The 15,974-nt window shown below is 39.4% G+C and overlaps 1 protein-coding gene across 4 annotated transcripts in view; it reads left to right on the top strand.

Annotated features, from left to right (window-relative positions):
* The first annotated feature begins 898 nt into the window (after window positions 1-898).
* Window positions 899-15,974, top strand: part of PREX2 (phosphatidylinositol-3,4,5-trisphosphate dependent Rac exchange factor 2) — a 130,710-nt gene continuing 115,634 nt past the window's right edge. Inside the window, exon 1 of one of the 4 annotated variants that reach the window (XM_058176744.1) lies at window positions 899-1,443. In XM_058176744.1, coding sequence (XP_058032727.1) covers window positions 1,303-1,443 — 141 coding nt within the window. In that variant the 5' untranslated portion in view covers window positions 899-1,302. The remainder of the gene's footprint in view (window positions 1,444-15,974) is intronic. The other 3 variants (XR_009154364.1, XM_058176739.1, XM_058176740.1) reach the window with 3 other exon arrangements.

Raw genomic sequence — 15,974 nt, 5'->3', positions numbered from 1 at the left:
TTCTTTGCACCAATGGAGCATATAAATAACAAGGAGGAAACCTGTGTATATTTGGGTGCATTTGCTTTGTGTCTGTGCAGATATTAACTCAAAGGTATAGAGATCTAGAATGTTAGAAAGCTTGCAGGATGGATTTAACTTTCATTTTTTTGTTGATTGTTTGATAGGACTTTATTACAACAGTTACCGTCATGCCTTTTTCTTGACTTTTTGGGAAAGGTTGGGAGTATGGCTTTTGCTGTAAATACATTCAGTAGTATAAATTGTTGAATAACTTTGGTGCTATAGGTGGTGTGTATCACGGGTGAAACCCAGCAGGTTCTGGCGAACCAGTAGCGGAAATTGTGAGAGTGGGAATAGTTTGGAGAACCGACAAATACCACCACTGGCTGGCCCCAGCCTAAGGTGGGGATGGAGATTTTGCAGTATTCTTCCCCTGGAGTGGGGTGGGAATGGAGATTTTGTAGCATCCTTCCCCTGCCACGCCCACCAAGCCACACCATGCCCACCAAGCTGCGGCCACAGAACTGGTAGTAAAAAAATTTGAATTTCACCACTGGTATGTATAATATACTACTTTATGTAATTATGCAAACTAATTACTGTATTTGTGACAGATCCCCCCTTTTCCATTTGTCATTGCATGCTTTTTACATAATACTTGAGACAAGTAAGAATATGTGGGTAGGAGGTACGACCTACAGGTCACTTAAAACGCCAAGAAGAATACATTCAGAGCCAGAATTCAGAATTTAAACTCATATTTAGGGCACTTTAAAGTTGCAGCTCTTCAGCTGAGAGATCTCCAATTAGCGCACAGAACAAACTCGAGCGCACACGGGCTTGTGTGTCAAACAAGCCATTGTTGGCACGCAACCATTCCCAAGGTTGGGCTTCCTTTCCTTTTTCCTGAGATTTGGCGCGAGCGACGGAAGGGCTCGAAGTCACATGGATGCAACGCGTTTGATTAAGGTCCAAGGGCTGCTCCTACTGCGATCCTCCAAACCTCTTTGCTCTACGGAGGAGGCCGCTCGTTTCCTACAGGCAGGCTCCCTCTTCCTTACTGGAAAAAGAGCTCTTACTGGTGGGCGGGAAGAGGAAAGTTGCTGCAGAGCCGGGGAGCCTGTCTTAGTCCCTGAGATGCCCTTTCCATAAAGGAAGCGCGCGGGCGCTTGGCTTGTTTTCTTTTCTGAACTTCGTCCGGGGAAGGGGGGTGGGTGACTTTTCTAGACTCCTGCCGGCCGCCTTAAGGAGAAAAAAGTTTTTTTTCTAGCGGCGCTGCTTTTGGGGAGGAGAGAAATAATGACAGAGGAAAGCAAAGGCGATGGGAAAGGCGAGAGCGGGAAGGATCCGGAGAAGCAGCTACGCCTGCGGGTGTGCGTTTTGAACGAGCTGCTGAAGACGGAGCGCGACTATGTGAACACCTTGGAGTTTTTGGTGTCGGTGAGTTACATCTCTCCCCCAACCCCCCACCACACACTTCCCAGCCTTTTCCTAGCTTGCTATGCACAAAGCATTTGCCCTGTCTCCCCTCCCCCACTTCTCCCCTTTGCCAAGCTTGTCAGCCTAGTAATAAATCTGCAAGATCTGCTAATGTGAAATGAAAAGATGCCGCTTGCGATCCCTTTGAGGCGTCGAGGTCAGCAGCGTTTGGAAAGGAGCGCATATCTTAAAAGCACATCTTGGATTTCGGGTGGCCGTGGACAGTCTTACTTGTGTAAACAGGAAGAAAAAAAAAGTAACGTTTGGGAGCAAACCAGCTGAAATCTGGGCTTCCTACTAAAGGCCATTTCCTAGCAAGATAACTTCGGAGCGTTCAAGCGGTGAAAAAGAAAAGCACGTTTGCTGAGTTTACGGTTTACAGAGGTGTTAACTGTCGAAGTTTTGTCGTTTCGACTTTAAAGTCTCTATATTGTCCTGTGTTCTGGAAGAGAAAGAGTAAGAGTACAAAGGAGGTGGTTGATCTACCGCATCTGTGCAATATTAAAGCCACATGTACTGTAGCATTTACCCTTTCTTCTCTTATTCCCCTTTGAAATCCTCCTACTCAAATCTTGTTTTGGTAATGGTTGGTGACTGATTATTGAGAAAAAAAAAACATGGCATGGAATTGTACTTAATTTACTGAATCCATTTAAGTTAATGCCACTTAAGATGGCCCTTTGTACTTAAAGGTATGCGATTATTGTTTAATGATACTTTAAAATAGCATTTCGATAGATGTACTTTGATTAAGTCTGGGTCCAACTCGGGGGCTTAGATGCACACATCACAGTAACCCAAAATTTATGTTTTAATGTTTTGGATTAATGTGTGAATTTAGACACTGTGTTTTACATTTGCAATTTAATCATATATAAAGTCAGTTCACTTATTTGATTTACTTTGTGAACAAGTCTGAATAAGTGTTAAAAAAAAAATACCATAGATAATTTTAAAAACATTGATTTTATGTACTTCCTGGACAGAAGTTTGTTTTTCTAGAATCAATATAATAGAATATGGTTTTGCATATGGATAAAGTTGTCTATTTCATGGAACAAAGATAATTTCAGGATTATATAAACATCAAGTACATTATCTTCCAACTACAATATCTTCAGGATTTATTAGCTGCATAATTAAGAAGTAATCAAGTTAACTGGCTGGTTCTGTGGAGTGTCTGCCATAATAGGTTTCACATTTTTCGTCTTCTTCCTCCCCTCTTCATCCTGTCTGAAAGGGAAATATTTCAAATAGCAAACTTCCTGTTTAGTTTTCTGATGTATGTGAACTTTCTGCTGATTATAATGTGAGAGAAAATGCTTAGCTTGTCTGCTGAAAATAGCATGAAGCATATGATCTATAAAATAACTTTGAAGTTTATTCTGGTAAACTCTGTGTACATCAATACACATTCAGATTTGTCATTTGGTTTTGCATGAAAGTTACTTGGGGTGGGGTTGTTTCTACTGGGATGAACATCAAAGCCCAACTTGTTTTCACTGGATTTACATATTACATACACATCCTGATCTATTTCTTCGCATTGTTTCTCTCATTTCATGCCTCTGTATCATCGATTATATGTGGTCACCAGCCCTAATTTTGTAGCTCCTAGAGGTTCTTCAAAATCACGCAAATGAAATTTGGCACAGAAAGTGCCAAATTTGACCAGCATAGTTTCTCAACATTTTAATGTAAAATACCAAATATGTATAAGATTTAGTGCAACTATTTTACCGTTCAAACTGTTCAGCCTTGCCCCAAACAGGGCAACTCTTCTGTCCCTCTAGAGCAGTGGTTCTCAACCTTTATAGTGCTGCGACTCCTTTAATACAATTCCCCACGATGTGGCGACCCCAGCCGTAAAATTATTTTCATTTTGAATTTATCGCGCCTGAAGCCGTATTGGCTAGCGATCTGAACTGCTTGCGATTGCCTTAAGGACAGAGGCATTAAAGCGGAGATTCCTCCCCTATTAAGTTTATCGCGCCTGAAGCCAGATTAGGCTAGCGATTGGAGTGATTGCAGCTGGCTTGAGAGGGAGACATCAGAGCAAAGATTTCTCTCTTTTTTAATTCATCGCTCCTGAAGCCGAATTTGGCTAGCGATTTGAAGAGCCTGCAGCTGGCTTGTGGAGTCAACTATTGGAGCGCAATTCTTCGACTCGCAAGTATACTGTCCATATTTCCAATGGTCTTAGGCGACCCCTGGCAAATCGTCATTCGACCCCCAACAGGGTCGTGACCCACAGGTTGAGAACCGCTGCTCTAGAGACATGAATGCTCATGCCCTCTTCAGCCACTTAGACGAAAACTGAATTACTGAATTGCAGATGCAATGCCCTTTTCTATCCCATGGCCTCTTCCATCCCATTTTGACCAGTCCACCCATATTACTTTACTCATTTTGTTGGTCAGCTTTTTTTCATTTTCCATCCTCCGAGATGAAATAATCAGGCCCATTTTCTTCTATATCTTCTTAAAATATTTTGCCCACATCACAAAACACATACAAACCATAATTCGGTTTAGGTTTGGTATGTTTGGTATGTTATGTGAACCCAAGCACTGTGATTTCTAAACTAGTTTATGGATTCATGCACAAGTTTTCAAAATTTATGCTGCTCGGATCCCCTCAAATGAATATATATAATGGCTAATAGTACAACTGCAGTTATGACTATTACCAATATTTAGATGGATATCAATAACTCTTGGAAGAATTACACTTTCTCCAAATGTGTGAACTTTTTGGCACTGTACTCTAGAAGGCTCAAATGCCAATTCCCATCAGTTCCAGTCAGCTGGCTGGAGATGATGGGATTTGAACTCCTTCCCATACCAGGCAGCAAGCCAATGAAAGGAAAAAACTACTGCTGAAGCCTTGTTCCTGGAGAGGCCAGTTAGTGTGTAATGATTGGCCTCTGCTTTGCCTTCTTATATTCTCTCTGTTTGTGTGTTTGGTGTCCCCCCCCCAGTCCTGCTGACACTTGGATCTCCCAGACCACTGAGTACCTTGAGGCAGGTGTGGTTAGAGATGACTGGGTTCCTGATTGGTCTTAGTTGTAGAGGAGTTGCGATGGTGGTGGTGAGATTAGAGATTTGGGTCTGGACCTGGAAGAAAGCATAGCAGAGTAGGATGGGAAGGGGGGAGCTGAGGGAAGCAAGCAGGGCCAACTTGATGGTTGATGGGCAGAGGAGGATATGGTAGCAATCCAAGGATGGGCCATGTGCAGGGACATCAGACTGCTGTTTATGCAGTTCTATGCAACCATGGACCAGTCCTAAATCATTCATAGCCAGACCCACAGGGAAGGCCATACAATTATATCTGGTTTTTGTCTTGGGACAGTTGAGATGTAATCTGACAGTGGAGGATATTAGCATTAGTTTTTTGTCATAAACAGATCACCTTCTGGCTGCTTTCACCCCTTCACCCCTTCCTTCAGGAAGACAGGGTCACAGTGCCCATTTGATCAGTCTACCCCAGGAGATTCCTTGACCTAATGGGTAGAAACTAATCAAAGAGAGAATCAACTTAGAACTTAGGAGAAATTTCCTGACAGTTAGAACAATCAATAAGTGGAACAACTTGCCTGCAGAAGTTGTGAATGCTCCAACACTGGAAATTTTTAAGAAAATGTTGGATAGCCATTTGTCTGAAATGGTGTAGGGTTTCCTGCCTGGGCAGAGGGTTGGACTAGAAGACCTCCAAGGTCCCTTCCAACTCTGTTATTATGTTATGTTAAAAGCCCATATTAGGGATTACATCATGGCCATAATGGCAGCCAAACGTCAGTATTTTTCTGTCCTTATTGTGTCCGCCGATAGCCATCCAGCAATTCTGTTTAGGTTAACATAATCCCTATTTGGGTCATTCTAGAGATTAGTTAGGCTGTTTGATGGATAATGTCATTCAGATTTATTTTGATTTGGATTCTGACTAGGCAGGACAGGCTGAGGTACCTGGGCATAGTTTGATGGTGTGATGGGTTTAAGTCTGTGATTCCTGAGGAAGTGGAGAGATTTTTCTTTGTGGTCAGCCCAGCCACTTGTTTACTGAATTTGGGCCTGTCTTGGTTTGCAAAAGTGACCAGGGAGGGGACTCACGGATGGGTCCAGACTGTGGTGTATCAGCCTCTCTAAAGAAGGGGATGGTACCTCTTGCCTTGTAAGTGGTAATGGTTCACCCTCTTCTCAAGATGCTGCTCTTGGACCCAGTGCTTTTGTTCAATTACCACTGGGGGAATTACCTTTTTGGGAAAGAGGAAGATTATTGCGAAGTTGATCAGTCTGCAGCTAAGGAGAACCCTGGAAGAAATGGGTTATTTAGGCTTCAGTTTCAATCAGGTTTCAGGCTGGAATTTTGTACTGAGACAACTCTTATTGATGACCTCGGGCAGTTGGGATGGAGATGGTGCCTTGATACTTGATCTCCTTGATCATTGGCCTTCAGTACCATCAACCATGGTACTCTTTTGAGCCACTCCATGGGTTGGGAAATGGAGGTACTGTTTTCAGTAGTTCTCTTCTGTGGGGCCAGTTACAGTGGGTGTTGGTTGAGAGAGCAGCGATCACTCTCTAGGTCCCTCCTTTGTGAAATGCTGTAAATTTCTAGTCTCTTTCTCCACTCCTTTTTAATATCTACATGAAACCGTAGGGTAATGTCATACTGTTCTTTGGATTTGGTATCATCAGTATATTGGTGATACTCAAATACATCTTTCAACCCTGGGCCAGAATCTTAAGGCTGTCAAGATTCTGTCCTAGTGCCTGGAGGCTATGTGGGTTAGGATAGGAGGAATTTTATTTAATTCATTTGATTGTTGTAAGCCACCCAAATTTGTTGAAAATGGGGCAGCATACAATGCATCCTCACCCTCATCAACCTTTTGGCACCAATGCTTTCAAGAGGCAATTGTTGAGGCATTTTTCTTCCTGTGCACAATTCATCCTATGAAATTCCTTCTTCCCAACTTTGGGTCTCCTTAATAAAAGCAAATGTTTCAGGGAGGAGAAGGTAGGGGATGGGGAGAGCATTCTGAAGGGGAAGTAGCAAAGGAAGGAGTGATGGAAGGGAACGGAAGGTAGCCCAAGGAAGCTGAGACAACTCTGAAGGCTGGGAATTTGTAACTTGCTTTCTTCCTTATATTCTGATCATTCTAGTAGATTCAAGGCATAACAAATGATCAAGGCGGTGCAATGACCCTCCTGAGAAGGAATGGGATTTAGCTCTTGTAATTTTTTGGAAAAAATTAGGGAGTCTGCCAAAGGGAAATGGACTTCCTGAAATAAAGATATGCACGCCCTTTGCTATATAAGGAAAATGGCTATGTCCCCTTTGGAAATTCTGAGGCTCTTGAAGAACTCTGAAACTTGTATGGGTGGCTGAGGAAGAGAAATTGGAAGATGTGTGTCTAGTATGAGAAGTAGTAAAACTGGAGGAAGTTGAAGTACCAAGGCAACAGGGGAAAAAAGAGACCTTCTGTTGGCTTATGAGCTGTCTTGTGATATAGAGGCTGAGTATGTTTGGGCCCTAAACAGATTCTGTCTGTTGCTTCTGCCCTCTAGGACTTCATGCTGCTGAAAGCTGCTGACAGTGATGCTGAGCAAATGTGCCATTACACAAAGTGGAAACTATAGTGTCTTGCTATCTTCTCAGCTCTGAGGAAGTGCTTCTAAGAGCGCTCTTCATTCTTCTCTCCTCCTCATTTTCTTTATATTGGCCATGTGCCACATGCTATTGTCTCTTGCCTTCTTTCGGATCAGAGCTCTGCAGAACCTGCAATCTCTATTTCTTCCCTTCTGACCCATTTGGACACCTAGAAAGTCACAACCTCTTTGGAGGGGCATATGACCTTCCCCCAGAAGATCATGTTCCATAGTTTGAGAATCCCTGGAATAGTATCATATGAATCCAGACAATTATAGCTTATTCAATTCATTATACTTATGAAATCATAGCTAATTTGTCTACATTTTAGTGCAGTGCTTGCCATTGTGTAATGAAGCTGTCGAGCTAATATTACAGTTCTGGTGGTGATGGTAGTAGTAGTAAAGGTAAAGGTAAAGGTTCCCGTCGCACATATGTGCTAGTCATTCCCGAATCTAGGGGGCAGTGCTTATCTCCATTTCAAAGCCGAAGAGCCAGTGCTGTCTGAAGATGTCTGCGTGGTCATGTGGCCGGCATGACTAAATGCCAAAGGCGCACTGAACACTGTTGCCTTCCCACCAAAGGTGGTCCCTATTTTTCTACTTGCATTTTTTACGTGCTTTTGAACAGCTAGGTTGGCAGAAGCTGGGACAAGTAATGGGAGCTCACCCCTTTACGCGGCACTAGGGATTTGAACCGCTGACCTGACGATCTTTCAATCAACAAGCTCAGCCATTGAGCCACTGTGTCCCTAGTAGTAGTAGTAGTACCATATCTGAGTACAAACAAGACTAAGCTATAAAGATATTGATAGATAAAGGTTCAATTGCTAACTTTTAAATAAATCTTGAAAATCTAAATATACTTATTTCAATAGGTAGGGCAATGATTCCAATTATAGAGGTGAAAGAGATAAAATATATAAAACACCAGGGATAGATATTGACAATTTTTAAAATTCCATTCAGAACTATGTAACAAATCAGAAAATATATTGGATGAGAATATAGAGGCCTTTCTTAATAATATAAACCCACCACACTTAGATGATACACAAAAATAGCTTATTTGTTCCCCTATTTGAGGAAGGGATTAAACAAAAAAAAACTTTAAAAATTGCTAGTGATAAAAATGGATGGATTCATGTATAGAGTGACATAAAACATTTAGAGTACCCAAACTCTTATCAATGATAAGAGAAGAGATATTTGATAATGGCATTTAATCAATGGCATTTAGTCAGGTTTATATTACAGTTATATCAAAAGCAGGTAAAGATCACACCCAGTGTACTAATTATCATCCATTAATCATTCAGTGATTAATGTTGATACAAAGATCTACACAGCAAATAGATTACAGCAAATGTTATTGTTCATTATTAAGAAAAATCAAGCCGGGTTTATAGAAAATAAGCAGTAGACAATATTAGGTTATGCCTGAATAGGCTTGAATAAAAATGAAGACCATTTTGTAATTAATCATTAGATGCTGAAAAGGCTTTTGACAAAATATATAGACAATGTATGTTTGCTATATTAAATAGAGTTGGATTTATTTTGAAATTCATAAAGTGGATCAAGCTATTATAGAATCACCCACATCTGAAATAAAGGTTAATGGTGTTTTCTGCTACTTTTCTATTATTGAAAGGAACTGAACAACAATGTCAACTTTTACCCTTGTTCTTTTATATTTGTGTGGAACCCTTGGCTTGTGCTATTAGACAACAGAAATTTAAGGAGTAGTTCATAATTTAGTTGAACATGAATCCCATCCCAAGGACCATCTATAACAGGGGTCTCCAACCTTGTCAACTTTAAGACTTGTGGACTTCAACTCCCAGAATTTCTCAGCCAGCAATGCTGGCTGAGAAATTCTGGCAATTGAAGTCCTTAAGTCTTAAAGTTGACAAGATTGGAGACCTCTGATCTATAAGGAGCCCTCTGGACTATTCCAAGTCCTCTCATCAGCTCCACTTTCCACCATGATTGTTGGTTCCCCTAAAAGCAAAACTGTTTCAGTCTGCCATTACTTCTTGGAAGTCTCAAAACACTAAACCTTTATAAGATAATATTGTCTTGAATACCTAATATATACTATATGACTACTGGACAACATAAATACTGTGTGTCATTATAGGAAATGGATAGATATTGCAACATTGGAAAGATAAACATATGGTCCCATTTATTTAATGGATTGAAGACCTGATTACATTTGCTAATTTTGCTTATAGATGAATGCTTTGTATGGATATGTGTAACAAAATATAGGACTCATTTATACAAAACCAGGTTAAAAATGATACTTACGCAAGTGTAATGTGTATATGTATGTATATGTATATGTGTGTGTATATATATATATATGTATATATATGTATATGTATATGAATGTGTGTGTGTGTGTGTGTGTGTAGATATATATATATATATATATATATATATATGTAGGTCTTTGGTTATTCGGGTTTTCTCCCGCGTAAAATTGGAAGTGTCTTGGTTGGCTGCGGAAACGCGTTCTGTGAATACCCCGCAGCGCTGCGGCTGGTGGAAGATGGTGTGTCCTAGGCCTGAAGATGGTGTGTCCTAAGCCTGAAGATGACGAATGAGACTTCGTTGAAACGTCACCAAAACACTTCCAATTTTACGTTGGAGAAAACCCGAATAACCAAAGACCTACATACAAACACCTGCGAAAACCTCAGAAAACAAACATATATATATATATATATATATATATATATATATATATATATATATATATATATATATATATATATACTGTATATATATATATATATATATATATATATATAGTCATTCAACAGTAAACAATTAAAATTCTGTATATAATTATCTGTATATAATTGTCAAATGCAGCTATTGTGTACAACATATATATACACACACACACACACACACACGTATGTGCACAATAGCTGCATTTGACAATTATATACAGATAATTATATACAGAATTTTAATTGTTTATGTTGAATGGCAATATATATTTAAATTTTTAAAAATTTTTATTCATTTTTCTTTACTTATTTTTAATTATTTATTACTTTTTTTCGATAATGTATATATCCTTGTGTTATGTTCATTTGTTTTTTTCTTTGTTTTCTTAATTAAAAGCAATAAAAATTATTTTAAAAATGTTTCCAGATTAAGAAACAATGTTTTATTCTTGCTTCAAGTTTCGAAAGAAAAGTTCCTGTGGTTAGAAGAAAAAATATAGGGCCCTCAGTAAACATTTGCTTAATATTCTAAAAAGCACTTCAAAGTGTAAATAACTTGACTACTCATTTGCTATTCTAAGTCTGTGAAGTTGTGTGAATGTAGCATAATCCTAGAGTGGGTTAAGGAGATTAGCATATCACAGGAACATCAAACTGAAATCTGTACTACAATTAGGGAAAATTAGCTTTAATTCAAAACAACCCTGTTTTAGATTAAATTCTCGTCAGCCATATTATGTGATATTATGAGATGATTTATTCTATTGTTTATATTTATATTTATTATTTCAACATATAGTTGTCCATCTCAAGTACATAGTTAAACAAACACCACCAAAAATAAAAATACAATATAAGAACACATAAAAGCATATAAAAACTGTATAGGGTTACCCGTTCTTTCTACTGCGAACAGAGAAGATAATCTAGAATGGCCTTAAGAAAAAAAAAGGCTGATTTAACATTTTGTGCCTCTGATAATGATTGCTTTAGCTTTTCACACATGCAATTCTATTTTATTGTCACAAGGGTTGTGATGTGGACAGAAAAGGAATGCAGATGAGCAGACTTTTTCCCACTGCACTTGGGGTAGGTTTTAGGGACTTTTTTCTCCCAAACAAAACCATACCAGGAAACCTTTCCTTGTGTTTGTTGGGCTTCCTGCCAAGATAGATGCTTCCTGTTGAATTGCGTACCATCTAGTGCTGGGTATATATTTATGCAGGAGTAGTGTTAGACTGGGCCAAAATAGTCATGTGAATGCAACTAGTGCAGAGGTGTCAAACTCGCGGCCCACAGGCCAGATGCATCACGCACTGGCCACGCCCATGCCCGGTTTAGCGAAGAGGAAAAAAGTCACGATATGTCCCGTGATGAGGCAAATGTAACACCCTGAGCTAGTGGATACCTAAGTAGCTAATGGTCAAGATGACTTCTGCCACCCACAAGTTTATGTGAGCCACATAAATATTTATATTAAATTAAAAGTAAGAAGCATATTGCTTTCTGTCAGTATCATTTGCATCATTCACATTTTCTGCCCTGAATATTTCTTTGAAAGGTGGATATCAATCAAATGAATAAAATGTCCTAGAGCAGGCAAGATAAGCTTTCAATCATTCTTTGCGCTTCCCAGACTATTTTATTGCCTCTATTTGTAATTCATATTAAAAGCTATTCCTCGCAGCTTCTCTGAAATACTGTCCACTGGTCTTGGAATCTTTTGCAAAACTATACTAAAAAAAAGAAATTAAAAAGAAATGTGGCTCTCGTTGATTATTATCTTGCCACAGGAAGTATGTTGTCAAAATGTGGCACTCTCATACAAAGGAAGTTAAGGAAAAGAGCTGATGAATTGTCCCAATTTATTTCTCTCCTTGCACCAAATGTCATGAGACGGGAGGAAAACCTCTACCAATCACTGTCTTTAATGTGGGATGGTGGGAAGATAAATTTAAGGGAGGTTTTAAGTTTTTGAAAACTTCAAAGTATGTAGATAAAAAAGAGGCATTAGAGATTTTACATTTCTAATTTTTATTTTAGGATCTCATCACAGTGCACCCTTGTAGCCTGGAGTCTGACATTTAAAAACTTTGATTTCCCAGTTCAAAACGAATCACTACTTCTACTTCTTCAGCTCCAGTAGTCCATTCAGCTTGTTCAACAAAAACGATCTGTTCTCTGCAGGCAGAAACAGTTGTGTCAAGTCCCTATCAGCAGAATATGATCCACAAAAAAAAGATTCACAATGAATTTCATTAATTAAGCTTATTGACAAGTAGGAAAGGGTATGGTTAATAATAAGAATCTTGGAAGTTGAATAGGCCAATACGGGTAGTCTTTGACTTATGACCACAATTGAGTCCAAAATTTCTGTTGCTAAGTGAGACATTTCTTAAGTGAGTTTTGCCCCGTTATGATCTTTCTTGTCACAGTTGTTAAGTGAATCACTGCACTTGTTAAATTAGTAACATGGTTGTTAAGTGAATACAGCTTCCCCATTGACTTTGTCAGAAGGTTGCAAAAGTTGATTGCATGACCCTGGGACACTGCGACCGTCATAAATATGAGTCAGTTGCCAAGGATCTGAATTTTGATCACGTGACCGTGGGGATGCTGCAATGGTCGTAAGTGTGAAAAATGTTCATAAGTCACTTTTTTCACATTGTGACTTCAGTCACTAAATGAATTGTAAGTTGAGGACTACCTGTATTCTAGCACAGAGGTCTCCAACCTTGGCAACTTTAAGCCTGGTGGACTTCAACTCCCAGAATTCCCTAGTTGAAGTCCACCAGGCTTAAAGTTGCCAAGGTTAGAGGCCCCTGCTCTAGCAGTCATTTATTAGTGAATTCAGAATATCTAAGAGCAACGTGAACTTCTTTTCCAGAATGCAAGATCAAAGAACCAAACATTTTTTTCCTCAGGCAAGACTGATATTGAAACATAGGGGTTTGGGGGGAAATATTTAACAGTATTAAGTGTTTTAGTTTAATTTAGATTAGTTTGTAATATTTACATCTTTATTTTTGATATCTGAACAAGAAATTATTATTTCTGGTAATATTTAAAAGCTTTTAAAATTTTAACAATGTTTAATTGTTCAAGGAGTGATGAAGCAAATTTGGGCTAAATGAAAAGGGGGGTTATATAAGTATGTTGATAGATATTATAGTTAAATTTTACTGTACTTTTAATAAAAAATTATTGGAAAAAAGACTGATAATTAAAATTTGAAGATACTTGTGTTCTTTTCCTAACCAGAGAATCAGCTTTGGACATCAGGGAGAGAAATTTGCAGCAAATTTTTTGAATTCTGGGTGATTTAAAAACTTGCAATTTTTTTTTATTTGTTTAAAACATAAACCAATCGAGCAATAACTTGTTTGCTTTATGTTTCTCAGATGCTGCCAAGATGTTGATTGTTTGTGTGATCATCTGTATTGTATATTGTTGCCAGCCAGGTGCTGCATCTTAGGGGATCTTGTTGATCCCTGCTTCAGTTTGATGAAACTGCTGCCTTTCTTGGGATTTTCCACATATGACTAAATGTTAAGAAAGTTAGAGCAGAAGGCTGGAACTTCCACTGCTGTTTGGCATGTTCAGCAGAGACAACCCATCATGACAATTGGGAGTGTCCAGGAGGGTGCAGAGTTACTGTTTTCTGCAGGAGAGCAACTTTGCTTGCCTCTTTTAGGTTTCAACTCTCATCCTTTCTAGACAATAGAGAGGTTAAGCCCAATGGGGAAAGAGTGACTTGCACACAATGCACTGTCTTTTCCCTCCCTGGCCTGAGAGACAGGCGTTGGCTTTTACTGCACCAAATGAGACAGTTGTCTGGTTTCCTGGCATTAGCTATGTCCTCTCTTATTACTTTGCTGCTGACCATAGTGGACAAGGAATCTGAGTTGTACAAACTGGCCAAGGAACTATAACAGGAACAAGATCAGCTCTCCAAGATGTGTCTCATGGTGTAATGGACAAAAGAGGATAGGTGGCAACCTGTCCTTCCCTAATCCACTCTTGGAAGGGACATGTTTGGCTGTATTCCGAATGCACATGGGAGGCATTCACCAAGTCCATGATTAAAAAAAGCTTGACAAATATGCTAGTACCTACTCTCTGTGGGCACACGAGCTGCCGCCCCAGCTCAGCTCCGCTGCACATGCACACTCCCACTGGCCAGCTGGTCTTAGGGTCTCTGCCAAGCATATGCAGGGGTGGGGCACATGTGGGGGGGCTGCATGCACATGCGTGGGGGATGGGGCGCATGGGGCTGTGCATGCATGTGGGGCACATACTGGGGTGCATGCGCAGGGGGTGCATGCATGCTGGGGGTGCATGCATGGGGTGGGGTGCATGCGCAGGGTCCAATTGTGCATTGCATTTTGGGGGTTCGCATGAGTGCTTTGGGCTCTCGGTCCAGAAAATGTAGCCATCACTGGGCTAGTAGGTGAACAATGAAGTCCAGATTGAAGGGCTGTTTCCAAGAAAATAAATAATTATTTCCATTGTTTTAACATAACATAACATCAGAGTTGGAAGGGACCTTGGAGGCCTTCTAGTCCAACCCCCTGCCCAGGCAGGAAACCCTACACCATCTCAGTCAGATGGTTATCCAACATTTTCTTAAAAATTTCCAGTGTTGGAGCATTCACAAGTCGTTCCACTTATTAATTGTTCTAACTGTCAGGAAATTTCTCCTTAGAAATTTCTCCTTAGGGCCGGTGAATAGCGCAGGCTGGTAAAGCCTGTTATTAAGAACACAAAGCCTGCAATTACTGCAGGTTCAAGCCCGGCCCAAGGTTGACTCAGCCTTCCATCCTTTATAAGGTAGGTAAAATGAGGACCCAGATTGTTGGGGGGGCAATAAGTTGACTTTGTAAAAATATACAAATAGAATGAGACTATTGCCTTATACACTGTAAGCCGCCCTGAGTCTTCGGAGAAGGGCGGGGTATAAATGTAAACAAAACAAAAAAAAAAAGTTCTAAGTTGCTTCTTTCTTTGATCAGTTTCCACCCGTTGCTTTTTGTTCTACCCTCAGGTGCTTTGGAGAACAGCCCGACTCCCTCTTCTTTGTGGCAGCCCCTGAGATATTGGAACACAGCTATCATGTCTCCCCTAGTCCTAGTTTTACACTGGGAAAAATATTTTAGGTTGCATAAGTCCAAGTTGACCTATGAGAACTTTGCTTATCAATAGATTTGGAAAGTACAGTAGATGGTATTGTAGCTGATTTGCAGATTAAAGATTCAGGAGATAATTTTGCAAGCAATCAGCCTCTTCATTATCAATGAAAATAACTGTTTCCTAGCTGGATCATAGGAAGGCTGTTAAAAAAATTAGAAAATCTCTATTTTACTGTAGATGGGAATATGCTATATAAGAGATAGGCTGTTCAATACAACTCTTAATAACAGTGTCAGGATCAGTAATGAAGTCCACAGATGATAGCACACCAGAGACAAGATACATTATTCCATGACAGTATGAGAGCTAATCTGTAAAACAAATATAATTGTGTTGATGGGGTTATTCTGAAAAATAGATGTTTTGACAGGGAGTTATCAAGAGAATAATAAATAACACCTTTGTGAACAGAAACATTTTTCCCTTTGCAACATGAATTATTAAGGACACATAGGTTTCCAAATAACACAGAAATGGAAGACCAAATTTGTTATGTTAGTACAATGTATTTTTTAATCTATCAAGCCTTTTTCCTAATTTAAGTCAGAAGATAACCTGGAATTAAATTGACATTGTATATATTATTTATCTGTGTATATGTTCCATATCAACTTTGTTCAGAAAATATGAATAATTTGTATGATGACTACATCATAGTTTTCAAAACTTCATCGTGTTTGTGACTCTTTTAAATGGAGAGGAAGAACTTCAGATGGCTGTGCTATTTGATAAGGTTGTGTGATTTCCTTTTCCTTTGCTCCATAATATGCCATTTGTATGGCAGATGCATCTTGTAAATATAACGGAAGTTGAGGCACAATGACCATAGAAAGTCAAAATCTCTTCCATTTTCTTCTAGTTTGTACTATTCTTAATTTGTCTATTGTGTGTGTGAGAAAAA

Source organism: Ahaetulla prasina, chromosome 3, assembly GCF_028640845.1.
Source record: "Ahaetulla prasina isolate Xishuangbanna chromosome 3, ASM2864084v1, whole genome shotgun sequence".
NCBI lineage: Eukaryota > Metazoa > Chordata > Lepidosauria > Squamata > Colubridae > Ahaetulla > Ahaetulla prasina.
The sequence above is the reverse complement of the archived record's forward strand: the minus strand, read 5'-3'. Positions and strand labels throughout refer to the sequence as shown.